The 15030-nt window shown below is 39.9% G+C and overlaps 1 protein-coding gene across 1 annotated transcript; it reads right to left on the reverse strand.

Annotated features, from left to right (window-relative positions):
- Positions 1-2343: 2343 nt before the first annotated feature.
- Positions 2344-12342, reverse strand: LOC119694918 (protein lethal(3)malignant blood neoplasm 1). Its single transcript, XM_038122490.2, has 3 exons — positions 12170-12342; positions 4031-4162; positions 2344-3575 (listed from the first exon to the last, which is right to left on the reverse strand). Exons 1-3 carry the CDS (start codon positions 12312-12314, stop codon positions 2707-2709), a joined length of 1146 nt encoding a protein of 381 aa, XP_037978418.2. The 5' UTR covers positions 12315-12342; the 3' UTR covers positions 2344-2706.
- Positions 12343-15030: the final 2688 nt, after the last annotated feature.

Raw genomic sequence — 15030 nt, forward strand, 5'->3', positions numbered from 1 at the left:
TGAGCACCGCTGGTAATAGGGTTTTGTGTTGTGGTGTATAACTGTCCGTAGAATCTCTCAATTTCTCCCAGAATTTCGGGCACTGATGAAACGGTGTTGCCAGTGTCGGTCTTCAGTTGGGTCAACAGAGTCTGCCGAACAGGTCGATCTCTAGCAAAGACTTTGGAGCCCTTGTTTTGCTCTATTGCGTCTTGAATGCGCTTGCAATTGTAGCGTCTCATATCGCAACGTCTTGCTTTGGCGATCTGTCTGTTTAGACGTCTGTATTCGACCATATCAACTGAAGACTGCAACCTCATTTCTCTCCGTTCTCTTATGAGACTCAGAGTCCCATCTGAGAGTTTTTGAGGTCCTCGGTTGGTTCGGGACGAAAAATATTTCGATCCTACCTCTCGGACAGTTTCCATAAACCTATTATTTAAATCGTCAACTGTAACGCAATTCTCTAAACATATCAGGCGGTCGCAAAGCTCAGACTGAAAGCTTTCGGGATCCTGGATTTGAGCAGGAGTAGGACGGAGCGTGGACTTCATTAGACGGGAGCGTTCTATTTTGCAGTTTATATTCAAAGTGCCTCTTACGAGTCGGTGATCGCTGCCGGTCTTAACCCTACTGATCACTGAGACATCATTGAATATGTGCTTCTTATCCGTCAATATGAAGTCGATCTCGTTTTTAGTCTTCCCATCGGGGCTAATCCACGTCCACTTCCTTTGTGGCTTCTTCTTGTAGAAGGAGTTCATCATATAGAGGCCCTCCTTCTCCAAGAAGTCAGCCAGCATTTGCCCACGATGGTTCCGGACTCCAAATCCATGTGACCCCACTTTCGTCTCGCCGCCTTCTTGTTTTCCGAGTTTCGCGTTAAAGTCTCCCATCACCACCGTGAAATGAGTAGTGAGCTTACGCAGGGCAGACGATACGTCTTCATACGCAAGTTCGACCTCATCATCGGTGTGCTTAGATGTGGGTGCGTAAACCTGTATGACCTTCATTGAGTATCGTTTAGATATTCTCAGGATGAGGTACGCAACCCGTGTCGACACACTTCCGATTTCAACGATGTTGTTGACGAGGGACTTGTTGACGATGAACCCGACACCCCCTTGGGACAGTTGGTCGCCCTCCCGGTGGTACAGCAAGTTTCCGGACTGGAGAATTTCCGTATCCTCTCCCTCTCGTCGGACTTCGGATAACCCTATAATGTCCCACATAAACTACCTAGGTACCTATAAATACATTATTTTTACTGGCTACCTGCAACATATTATTATAGACTGAAAGACAGATTGAGGATGTTTCAACAGAATTTCGTTGGAATCTTTCAGAAGTTAAAGGAAACACGTCGTTTTTCATTACAACTTTTTTCCTGAAATATAATATAATATATTATATATGTCGCAGGCATCTGGTTTAATCTCCTGTTTGATTGAACCGCTAGCCCGTTCATTGGATGACGCTATTCAGTTGTATGACTAGGCCGAACGTTGATTGTACAAGCGTCACAAAACGTCCAACTAGTTAGCGGACTTAAAATCAGTCAGGTGGTGAATAAAACTAATATGGCGTCTAACAGCGAACAGCTGACACAAAAATCACTTGTATTGTTATTGTTTGCAAATAAATTAGTTTTAAAGTGCGTTATTTATGTTAAAATAGTGTGACAACATGGATTTACCTATTATTACACCGCCGGCGGATAGTTTCAAAGAAAAAAATGTGCTGAAACTGGATAATTATGAACAACAATATCAAGGTACGTTTATTGTTATTGTTTAGTTAATTTGTGAGATGAGGGCTTTGTAACATAGTCTTTTTGTTGACTCTTGTCTGGTCATGTTCATCCTAACCAGACATTACAAAGTTGCTATACTATATCCCATTTAACGACTTCGCTGAATAACGTTCAGTCAAGACGTTGGATGTTACAGTCAACCACTTGACGAGTTGTTCTTTAGTCATTCAACTAAGTAGTGTCATCCAATGAACGGGCTAGCGGTTCAATCAAACAGGAGATTAAACCAGATGCCTGCGACATGTATATAAGACGACCGAATGGCGTAGTGGTTAGTGACCCTGACTACTGAGCTGAATGTTCCGGGTTCGATTCCCGGCTGAGACAGATATTTGTTTAAACACAGATATTAGTTCTCGGGTCTTGGATGTGCCCGTAAAATGGCAATAGGCCCGCCCCTATTACATTGGGACTAACAGAACACTCTGGCGAAAAGTGGGTGCAGCAATGCACCTCTGCCTACCCCGCAAGGGAGTACATTAGTACAAGGCGTGAGTGTGTGTGTGTGTGTATAATATAATTTATTTTATCAAAAAAAACAGAACGATTTCTTTTAACATATTTATTACCAAATTAAAGTAGTAAATAAACTAAAGTTCACATGTAATAAAATTTTGGCTTATGGGATTATGTATACTCTTTTGGCATAATAGTATATTATGTAATAATTATGTTTGATATTTCTTATATTTTATTGTGGCCGAATAATTTTAATAATCTGACAGCATTTAGCGTTTTCTCGAGAGCTTTTTCAGCTTGTAATATGTAGATATGACTTAACTTATTAAGACAATATTTACAAAGGCAGTGTTTAAACTTAGAACTAAATAAGGTAACTTAACAACTAAGTACTAAATACTTTTAACAAATCAAGGTACATTAGTTACTGGTAACGTTGGTTCACGGATTCTGACCTATCTCCTAGACTCGGTTGGATAGTACAGCCATTTGAATTCGTATCCTTTAAGTCCGTACTTCTCATCCTTTTCCGTTTCCTCCTTGGGTACTTCTTCGGACACCAGATCAAGGACTTCTTGTGTGATGACAGGACGGAACCCGTTCTCGTCAGCCTCATAATCCACTCGGGTCCTCACGCCATTGCGTCCTGTCACAAAGTAGTATCCCTTTTTCGCGCCATTCGTGTATCCTTCTTCATGATGACCGTGGAACCCTACAGTGTAGTTGAAAGTGTACAGTAACGTTTTAACTTCACTCTTCGACACGCCCTGAGGCAAGCCTTCCTTCTCGCCAGGTTTTCGAGCGTAGATATCGGTGTTTTTGTCTACGATTTGCATTTGCGCTGAAATGAGCTGCGGCTTGGTTGGCTGACCACCTTGCGGTCTACCCCCTTGTTGACCTCCCTGGAAGCTTCCTCCTTGACTTCCACCTTGCTGACCGCCTTGAGCTCCACCGAATTGTCCTTGAGGGCCACCGGGTTGCGCCCCGTACGCCTGCTCTTGAGAGTTGAACTGCTTAGGATTGCGCTCTCCGCCTCTTGGTGGCGTCTGTGGCGGGAAGTCTTGGTCTGCTGCTTGTTGGGAGCCGGGCTGGGAGGGGTAGGGCGCGTCGAGGTCCGTGCTGGGCGGCCGCGGGTAGTTCTGTGCTGTGTTGGGAGCTGGCGGGGGGTTGGTGCGGGGCGGCGGGGTGGGCGCGGGGATGGAGCAGCTGGAGCAGGTGCGCGCGGGGGACGCGGGGCCGGGGCCCTGCACGGGGGGCGGCGGGGCACGCGGGGCGGAGGGTGCTGCGGGCGGTAGCGGCAGTGCCTTTGCCTTTTTTTCTGAAGCTGAAAACGAAATGGTTTTATTTAAAGGAACAGGTTTATACTAAAACATTTCAACAATTATATTCCCTGGTTAAAGTTAAAGGATTTCACATAAGGTTAAAGGATTTCACATAAGAAATGAATAAATTCATGTATATAGTAAGTTTGGGCTGAGATAGTTGTCAGGTAAATGGGCAATACGACTGTCAGAAGTTTTCAAGTTGCCCGAATGGCTCAGGCTTATCGAGTGCTTCCGAAACAGCACCCGTGTAGCCAATGCTTAAGGTCACCGCACAATGTGTAACGTAAATGGTCGTCTCTTTTTCTTCTATCAACTAGTAGAACGTGAGCTGGCAAACGCCTGGTTGACAAAAAGAAAAAAGGCGATCCATTTACGTTACGCTTTTATGTGCTGAGTCGCTTATCGCGAATTTCTTAAGACTGCATACTACCAAGCCATAGACAACACTACTCACGTGGCATCCGTCGTATGTTCTTCATGGAGAGGATCTTGAAGTTCCCGTCCTCGTCGGTGGCGTACACCGTCACGTGGTACACGCCGTCCGCCGTCAGGAACCCGAACTCGCCCATTATGATGCCGTTCTCGTCTGGAATTCAATAAGATTTGACATTTAGTTTAGATGTTTTTAACAGCATGAGGATTTGATCGCGCACGCGGGATTGCTCTACACGCGTTCATACAAGTATTTGTTGTAATGCGTGGAATATGTACGCAAGACGCAGGAAAATAGTGCCATCCCGCGTGCGCGCATTAAATTACGAACATTTTCGTTCGCATTTTGTTAACTGTCAAACCATTTTAGGCCTGTGTCACTCCGCGCGTGGGCGGCGCAGGCGCCTGCCGCCTCGAGGGGGCAAATCTAGTCGGCTGCCGCAAGCGGAAGACACGCGCGCGCTATTTGTTCCTATTTCGTACTAGTTTATAAATGTCGTATTTAGGTATTTATTAAAATTTATGAATATAAAAATGGACATAAAAAGAAAAAAAGCAGCAAAAAAATACTGTGCCGTATTTAATTGCTTAAATACGGATCGTGATCCAAATTTTTTTTTTTTTAGATTACCAAAAGATGCTGATAGGTAAAAGTAATCTAAGTATTTTATTGATTTCTTCTACGTTCCTTATTTGAAATGAAATTAATCCGAACTACAAACCCTTTTTTTCTCCATGTTGAACAAAGTCTATTCCAATTTTGTTTTCGTTAAAGTATTAAATTTACAGACACAACTACCTTCAAAATGTATTAATGAATCGATTATAAAATGTGCGCTGAGTGGGATTAGTGCTTAACGAAACTAACACGTTCTGTATCATAATATAACATGTTTCCACAAAATTAAATGTTTTAGGTACTTAGATTCATACATATTTTATGTACTTCAAGATATCTATAACTATGAAATTGTTATTGTTTTTACTGGTTATTTCCAATAGAAAAAAAGTTTGGAATAGCTTTGTATTCTAAATTCAAATTAATTTTGTTTTAAAACATGACATTCTTTTTACAAAGGCAGTCCGTTGCTTAGTAAACCTTGTAGTCTGTGGTGCTGAGGCAACCCTAAGGTGGCTTCTTTTTCAATGCGTATAACCACGTATAACTTATTATGCACCGTAGTCCAGTGAAATAAGGCGCATATTTTTTTTTTTTTTTTTTTTTTTTTTTAAAGATTTTATTATCACTCCACAGACTTTATGTCCGTGCCTTTTTGAGAGATCAATATATTGTGAGAGTTTGGTTGTTTTTTATCTTCATCTTTTAACTACTCACTACTCAATGTGGAAGCTTATAATATATATATTTTATCTTTTATATATATATACCTATATATTATTAATAATTTTTTTTTTTTGCACTCCTGGAGGAAAATCTACACAGACACCTGGGAAGGGGACCCAGGTAGTGTCGGCCTTTAACCGACTAAAAACCCCCAGTTGTGCATTTCTTGTTTTTTTTTTTTTTTTTTTTTTCTTTTTTTTTTTCTTTGTTTCACACAGTCACACTTACAATTATAATGGCAACAAACATTTGAAGGGTAGGGCCAGTGTCAGCTGTCTTCAGAGAACTTAACAGACGCCTGTCAGTGGCCACACACTCCTTTTGTCATCGCTGTTGTTTTGCCTGGTGTTAATGTGTGACAGTGTTCTTAAAACTATCTTAATTTTATTGGTTAGTTCTTATACAGATAATATTAATTCATGATATACTATACAATACCTACATATCAAAACTATACAATACATGCTATATACTATACATATCAAAACTATAAAAAACATGCAATACTGTTTGGCCGTCAATATAAAATTAAAATCAAAATTCTCCTATTCCGCTCCATTTTGCGTTGCCAAAAGCCTTGATTGCTGGGCAACGACCTCTTTGTCCCGATTTTTTATTGCCATCTTTAGGTTGTACTCGAGGATCCGTTTCTTCGGTGCTGTTATTGCCGTTTTAGCGAGGTTGCCGATAGCGTCCTCGGTGTCATCCGCATAGTAGGTGCAGGCGGAGGTGTGCCTCGACAGCGCCACTACTGCGTGAGGTATGCTATCGTGCAACTTTATTTTGTCTTTTGTTTTTATGATAATGACGGATTCGTACGTCAATCCCTGTGCTTCGTGTATGGTTAAGACGCGTGATCCCATTCCTTCTCCAAACCCTTGGCTGGTCAGGGTCTCTTTTTCTTCCTGTGTATGCGTCAGGAATAGAGTGTTGGTTTGGGATTTTGGAATTGCTGCGTCTGTAAACCTTTTCAGCTGCAGGGATTGGATACGCGCTGTGGCTGCGTATATGCCTGAGTATACTTCTCTTAGGGCGTATGCAACATCCATGGGGTTTCTGTATGAGCACAACAGCTCCTGGGTGATGTTTGCTACCAGTGTTGGGCGACTGTACCTTAGTTCGAATAGGTTCTCTCTGTCTATGTACGGTAGCTGGTTGATGTCTCCGATTAGAGCAATATCACTGGCACGGGACAGGCGGGCGGCAATTACGATTGCCCCGAAATGGTTCATCAGGGCCTCGTCAATTATCAGGCGTTGGCATCCGACATGTTCTCTAAAGCCGTTTACTAGGACTGATGCCATCGTACGTACCCTAGTTCTAACCATGTCCCCGATCCTATGCGCTAGCCTGTTTCGTATATCGACGGCCGCCTCAGTTGTCGTGGTGATAATGGTGTCTTTGCTCACATCGAAGTTATTTACCACCCAGGTTGTCTTCCCACATCCAGGTACCCCGTTCACCCAAGCGATGGTGGGCATCGTCCAGCTATTCCAGGTAGCGTTAATGGTTTCCGCTTTTGCTAGGATTTTGTCCTCTAGCATAATCCTGGTACACTGAGCTACGACCACCATTTGGTTGTTGTGTGGGAGAGTGAGTTTCGGGATGTTGCGTTCCCAGGGCACGAATCCGCATTCCTCGCTATAAGCCGCCATATACGCTCCAGTCATTTTGCCTCTGAGGACTTGGCAACTACTGTTATCGTATATGCAGGCTTCGGCCTCCTCGAGTAAAACTTTTAGCCGGCTTTCGTTCTCTTGCCTGTAGGTCTGCATGATCGTTTTGCAGGACAAGAGATTTACCTGCTTTGTGGCGGTTGTAATTGCCATAAATTCGATGGCGGCATTCTCTAGATGGTCGTTTGAGGTGGTAGCTGTTTTCAGCTTCGGTGGGACCACCTGGCCCATATCCGCTCGTGTAATTTTCCTCTGGGCAAGCCTTTTTCCAGTTTTAGGTTCTCTGGAGATTTGGCGCCTCTCGGGTGTCCTCTGTGGTTTTCCTATAAGGCTTGAGGCAGCTGCTTTAAAAGCCTGGAGGAACCCTTGGACACGCCCTTGCGATGTTAAATTGTGCATCCTCCTTTCCATGTTCCGTTGTTCTGAAGCGGCGACAGCCCCAGCGGTCATCCTCTCCTGTAGGCGTTCAGATCCGGTGACCAAGTATTCGGCTTGTTGGTGGCAGTTGTCAATGCCCCTCGCAAGTATATGACCTTTGAGAAAGCTTAGATCTTCGCCTCTGTCCTCGTACACCACTATTTCATGATGTTTTGAGGCTTTTAGGCAACCCAGCTGGTCAACAATTTCGCCTTTCCTATACTCGATCACCATTGCGTCTACGCTTATTATCCTGGGGACGTTACTGTCTAGCGCTATCTCTCCAAGCTTACTGAGCCATGAGCATGCCTGAACGAACGGGGTGTCGTCGGCCCACTCGAATAGTGCGATGGTCTTGTTACGCCATCGCACTAGTCGGCAGGGCTGATTTCCCACTAGGGTTACTGGCAATGCGTCGTAGGCTTTACGCTTCATGGTAGCCTTCGATGTGCTCCCATTTAGGAGAGAGGCTAGGCCGGGTGATATGGCCACGCTCTTTCGCGCCCCTGAGATACAGAAGCTGATGCCGAGTCTTTCACTGCTTCCGTCCATGAACAGAGCCACGCTTCGGAGTCTTAGTCTAGCTTCTCCTTTTTCTCCACAATCCAACAGCTGATGTGTTGCTGTTTCTTTAGGAGTTGCTTGTGGTGGTGCTGTGATGGTTGTGACTGAGGCTTGAAATACTGGTATTGATTGCGGGTCGGGGCGGGGTATGGTGCTGTTTCTCCTGGCTGCTACTCTGAAGACACGATCTGAATATGATAGAAAATGAGGTCTATGCTTGGTGTCTGCCAGAATATCTTTTAATTCTGACTCCACCAAATTCCTGTCTATCAATGTCTCCAGATCTTGTCTTGCAGCAAGGAAACGGGGGCAGTCGAGAATTATATGCCAGACCGATTCAATGATGTTGGGGTCGCATTCACATTCTGGGCTTTCTTTGAGTTTAAATCTGTACAAATACTCTCCCATCCCCCCATGTCCAGTCAGCATTTGTACGTGAGCAGGGGTCAGTTTGGCACTTCGCGTAATCCGGTAAGCTTGGTTGACATCCGGTAAGAATTTACGCGTGACTGCTCCTGTACTGGATGTCGCATATCGGTCTTGCCATTTCCGGACCGATTCCTCTCTGATCTTTTTCCTGACATAGGACAGGGGGACTTTGTCATAGTCGTGGGAGGTGCTTTGTAGAGCTGCCGTTTTGGCGAGCTCATCGGCTCTTTCGTTCCCGGCAGTTCCAATGTGTGCCCTCAGCCAGAACATTTTTATCTCCCTGCCCTCGCACACGACCCTCGCAATGTTTTCCTTTATGCTTCTTGCCAGGGGGTGGCTCAGTTTCGGATTTCGGAGCAGATCGAGTGATGATCTCGAGTCGCTCAAGATGTTCACTTTGTTATCCGTACTAGAGCTCACCAGTCTTGTTGCCCTGTGAAGGGCATAAAGTTCCGATTGGAAGACCGTGCACGACGGGTGGAGACCAAAAGTCTCGGACAGTTTTTCTTTTCCATCCTCCCACCAACTTAGGGCGGCGCCGACTTTTCCCTCTATCTTGCTTCCATCCGTGAAGATTTGGGAACCGGTATGCAACGAGTTGGTGTTTTCAAAGAACTCGTAGTTGGTAGAGGTAAGTGTGGACGGATGTGGTAAGTCCAGGTACCCTACTTTCCGTTCGAGCTCTTTGCCTGGCGGGAGGTAGTCGGTTGACAAAAGTTTTTTGGATTTGTACAGATTTGCTGCCTCCTGTATTCTGAGATCGAGAGGCAGCAATCCCGATAGTGCCAGTGCAGATGTGAGCGACACTGTTCGGTAGGCTTTGCATATTTTCTGCGCGAAACCTCTTTAAGGCGCATATTCCATAAAAAAATAATTGGTAGGTAAGTAAATAAAAACGTGTGCGGCTGGAACGCGATCTAAATTAGATCTTATTGCTTATGGGATGGAGTCATATTTCTTTGCAAGCCATTGCGAAGATGGACTTCTGTACCTGGTACTAGTTATTATTCTGTGATTCAACCTAATGACAACCATTGTACCCAAGAATAAAGTCACAAATCTTCTAACCGAACCAATTCAAAATAAGAGCTCAGTAGTAGAAGTGGGGTGTTATATGTCGAGACGTTTCTTTTGCACTGACACTCCATGCTAGTTCGTATTAAAATATCGTTTACCATGTTTCGTTTGAGCTACGATCACACGACACCACGGTATCGGAACAAACCACGGTTCGTTTCGTTTGTTATTCCATTTTGATAGGCGCTTAAAAACTAAACAAGAATTATCGTTGTTTAACTACTATTTATGTATTAATGACTAGTGCTGGGGTGCATGTAAGGAACCTCCCCGAAGTACACCCTTGGCTATAAGATTGGCGAATCCTTTCACAACATCGAAAACCCTAGTCCAGCCCTAGCGTTGGCTTAAAATTTAATGATTAAATTAGTTGAATATAGGTTTTATAAATAATAGCCCGCAGAGCCGACGACCGCTGGAGTAGAAAGGTTCTGGAGTGGAGACCCCGTGTCGGCAAACGGCGTGTCGGTCGCCCCCCAACCCGTTGGTCTGATGATCTGCGGAAGGTAGCGGGAAGCCGCTGGATGCAGATGGCGGGTGACCGTTTGGGGTGGCGATCGTTAGGAGAGGCCTATGTCCAACAGTGGACTACAGAAGGCTGAGAGAGAGAGAGGTTTTATAAGAGGGTGTTGCGGTTAGTAGTAGTAGTGTCTATTAAAATGATGATTCTGCGATGTGTAATATTCTATAAATAAAATGAGCGAATTTAAATGACCAAAAACCTAAACTTATGACATGTGTAGGAAGTGGTTTGAACAAATTTACACATAAAACATCATATTCGTTTTGCTCAAAATTTGATTTGTTTTTAATGATGTTCCTAGTCATAAAGATATGGAAGCACGCAGGGTGCTGCAAAGGGGTGACTCAGAAGGTCATTCTAAACTATTTTTATTTCATAACCTTTCAAAATGTACAAAATAAATTTAGCTGATCCATACAAAGTTTTTGGTCATATAACTTGTTAAAATTGCATACATATGTATATTATGTACTGTATCCCCAAAGGGGTAGTCAGAGGTGACTTTAGGCCGTAAAATTTTTGCAATTAAAAGTTAATTTTTTGTTGATACCTTCAGAGAATTGCTTTGCCACACAAATTCAATTTTTAAGATAAAATAAGGAAACAAACACATCTTCACCAGGTGTTAAAAGAGCCGGTGTTTATGTTCTGACGTGTACAATATTAACGGATACCAAAATGATATTATAATAAAGCCAAATTTATGCTAATTCAAAACAACGTATGGATGAGCTTGTAACCTGTTGAGCCAATGTCCGTCTGTGGATTTCCGAATTAATACCCAAATTGTAGAAAAAAATCCTGGTAGCTCGTTCTGTATAAAATTTATATAAAAATTTATGTGTTCGAAATGTAAATCTTAGTTGTCGTTGTCTCACTTCAAACGTGATACAGAAGTTATTGTACATACAGAGGCCATGTATTTCTATTTTTGCATTAAGTTTACCTATTCATCATATTAAATAGATCCTTTATTTAATTACTGGTTATAAGAAACAAAAACTTTCAAGATATAACTGACTCTTAATAACTCTAAAACCTTTTTTTTTCTTAGTATGTTGGTGACAAACAATAGTAAATGTAAAACTAAATTACACTGTAGTCCCCCTAGCAAAATAAGTTACACCTGTGTCAGTTGTTGACTGCACTGTTTACGCTGGACAATCTGGACATTATGAAAGGCTCAGTTGGTACAGTTACTACACCACGTGTGTTAAAAATTTATATATGTTTTTTTTTAAGTAGCCATATTAGTGTCCCACTGCTGGCCAAAATGTTTAGCTTAATCTTAGTTTTATTATGACTCATACAACTGGTATCGATCAGACGAACGATTGATACAAATGCCGATGATTTATAGTTTTTCAATTAATAATAAAGATGCATTATTCACCTTCAGTCGGCGTGTCGTCGTCTTGTAAATTAAAATTAATAAGTCAAAAAGTTTACAGCCAATTAATAATCTATAAAAATAACATCTCGTGTGATTTAATATTATTGGATTTCAAATCGTGTCACATAAAATTATTATTTTGTGAGGTAAATACTCCTCCGCATTTACTGTAAGCTTTTTTGTACATCTGTAAAGCGGGTTCATTATTTCTGTTCACTGATTATCAAGTCAACTAAACATTTAAGTAGTTCAATTTCTTTCAAATGACACACAATGTGAGGTTTTTCATATTATCATGAAATAAGAACAAAATATGATATACCTATTCAACCAACTGATTAAAATCGGTAGGCCCGCCCGTAATATAGAGTATTTTAACGTAGGGCTACATTTTTCAAGGTCAGAAAAACCCGGATCTACATAAATTCCATAAATTTATCGGTTAATCACTAAACCTTGTTTTCAATAGTAAATTAAAATTTAAAAATATTATCATCTTGCCTTATCATAATTATAAAAGAAGCGAAGAAATGCAAAATTTTAAGTAAACATAGAGGTTCATTTATATTGGCCAGTAGTAAGAATAAGTCAGTACTAAAAACTCTTCAACTCTTCAGGAAACAAACGTACAGGAAGTTTTAAAAAGTAAATCTGAATTTCTTAAAACTACAAGGTACAGACTGCAGTTTATCTACATACTTAGAAATGTTTTCTAGGCATTCATTTTACAACTTTACCTTTCTTTTCATGCCGGTGCTGCTCTCCATCGATTTCGAAGCCAAACTCGTAAGGTCTGGTCTCATCTGTGTACTTGCTGGCTCCTTGTACTTGAAGGAACAACGCTGCTAGCGCCAGCGCCGTTAGCCGGTGGATAAGGGACATCTGGAATGTACATTTAATACAATTTAGAACGTTTCTTATGAAAATAGATATATAGGTTGGCTTTGTTGTTGTTTTTGCGCTTTAAAAAAAAATTCAGAAAATACATAAAACATCTTACTGCATAAGAACTCTGATAAGAAAATGGGAAAGATAAAAATTATATTATTATATTATATAATAGTTATATGGTATGTATTATTATGTAATATAGTATGTACTTCTATGTAAGTATATTTGTAATATTATAGTTAGTGTGTAGAATATTAATGAATCTACATTTCCTTTTAACATGTACACTACACCCAATCTCATGTCTTATTCCCTCCATCCAAAGGTTGTCTGGCAGAGATCACTTTTAGTGATAAGACCGCCTTTTGTACCCTAATTAAGTTGTAATTTGTTATTCATATGATTCTTTGTTGGTGTGCAAATAAAGCGTATTCTATCTATCTATCTATTATGCATGTTTTTTTTGTTAACAATACTAGATTTACTAGACTACACTACTAAAATTTAATATTTACGATATGACATGAATTCCTAGTTAACATCTTCAGCAATATGAGATATGTATTAATAACAAAGGAAAAACATATTTTCCGCCTCATACTTATCAACCGTGCTTATAAACCTAAATATCAAGTCCTCAACTAATAATAATATTTTTATCTTGGAATAGTTTCCATACAAAAGACATCAACGCGCTCTGAAGAACTTTAATTTTGCCGCACGGTGTGATATTCAACCGACACGTGGATAATATCTGTGTATGTATGGAAATTGTGGCTGAATCTCAACATTTTTATATAAGATTTTTTAAATTAATTTTATTTCTACATAGGTACCCCAAACTCATATTACTAAGCAAGTATATAGCTCATATTTTGTTAGAAATATGACTTTTTGAAGTTGTTTTTATGGATGTAATAAAATGATTGGTAAGTGCTGTTCCACCTTAAAATTAAACACTTCTAAAAGATTAGTTTATTAAAAGATATGCTTATTTTTTATAGTTAGTAGGTATATTTTATGAGTCGTATATTAAACAAGCAATACATTTATCGCGGTGAATGCAGTTTTATAGGTGTAAATAAATAAATACAGAGCGGTGGTGGCGTAATGGATAAGGCCTCGTCCTCTCAATCGAGAGACCGTGGGTTCAAATCCTGGCCTGTACCAATGAATTATTTTAATTGTATTTTCAATTAAGGAGTTTAAAAAACATCGTGAGGAAACCTGCACATCTAGATTCTAGATGTGTATCCTAAGTGCATTATCCCGAAAACGGCGATATGGTTAGCAACCTATCACGTGAGTACAAATGTGCTGCGAAAAGTGGAGGGCTCGCTTTGTGAGCCACCTCTGACTACCCCTTCGGGGATTACAGTCGTGAGTGCATATATATGTAAAATAAAAATACGCAATTAAGTAATTCAGTTATGCCGTAGACAAAACTATATGATACGCACATAACATGGTTATGATTATTTGTAGATCCAAAGGGCAATTACCAGCGCTAGTTAATACACAAAAATAAGACAATGTCTTAGTTTTTGTGATCAGGCCCAAGTATGGAGAAACGTTGGACCTTTCGGCACCAATCAATAAACACTCACTGTTTTCATTTTGAAGTGTACTTGTGTAAATATTTTCTAATGCATATAAAGATACTTGGTAATTGCAAGATTGAATCTACACCAAACATAATTTATATTGTTAGATTTTTTTATTGATCTGGATGAATGTACCAGTCACGGTCACTGACACGCAAAAATAAGACGTAGACTAATTTAGTTGGTAATACATATTTATAAATATTTATTATGTTTAAACTACTATTTGAAGCGTTATTTAACTAGTTTTATCTTATTCTTATAGCAAATTTCAATTAAAGTAGATATTTAACACATAAATAACCTATTTACCATGCATATTATGTACATTAATTTGATTCGAATTGTCATATGCTTACGAATTGTATACTAATGTATAACCACGGCTAATTTTCAATGAAGAATTATTATAAATAAGTAAAAAACATACCGGTTAATAGATTTGCGATGAAGTTTTTTTGAGATGAAATATTGTTTTTGAAATCTATATTTGCATTTTATTACCAAGCAGAGTCATACTGACTTCTTTAAAGTATTTGGTGACGTAAGTGTTTTATTTTTATTGGTAGATATACGCTAAATGTATTTATTTCTATGACCTATTTAAATTATTATAATTTTTTTTTTTTTTTTTGTATGCGCTCTCTCATATCTTATAGAACTACCTATACTCGTTTTACGACGGGCATGTGGTACGTTCCAAAACAACCAATTTAAGATAAAGTTCATGTTTGGATACAGAACTGCCGAAGACTAGGAGTAAATTTAAAAAACCATAAAACTGGTATAATAAATAAAAATCATTGCCTGATAAATTGTATTTATAGAATAGTTGCGAATGTTACTGAACAAAATCATAATATAAAAAAAATAAAATTAAACTGTTTATTTTAAGAAAATAAGTACTTTTTGAATTACAAGATCCAAGGACTTAATCTACTTACAAGGAAAGTAGATTAAGTCCTAAAAATTAAGCTGTTCAGCATCATCAATATAGGAATTATTTAATAGAAGGGGAAAATGTATGGAGCTTTTAGTAAAAACTAATGTTAAAGTTAATCAACGTGATTTTATATTATTGAAACAACGTTCCTTTGTGCGCT

The sequence above is a fragment of the Plutella xylostella genome, chromosome 22 (genome assembly GCF_932276165.1).
Source record: "Plutella xylostella chromosome 22, ilPluXylo3.1, whole genome shotgun sequence".
Lineage (NCBI taxonomy): Eukaryota > Metazoa > Arthropoda > Insecta > Lepidoptera > Plutellidae > Plutella > Plutella xylostella.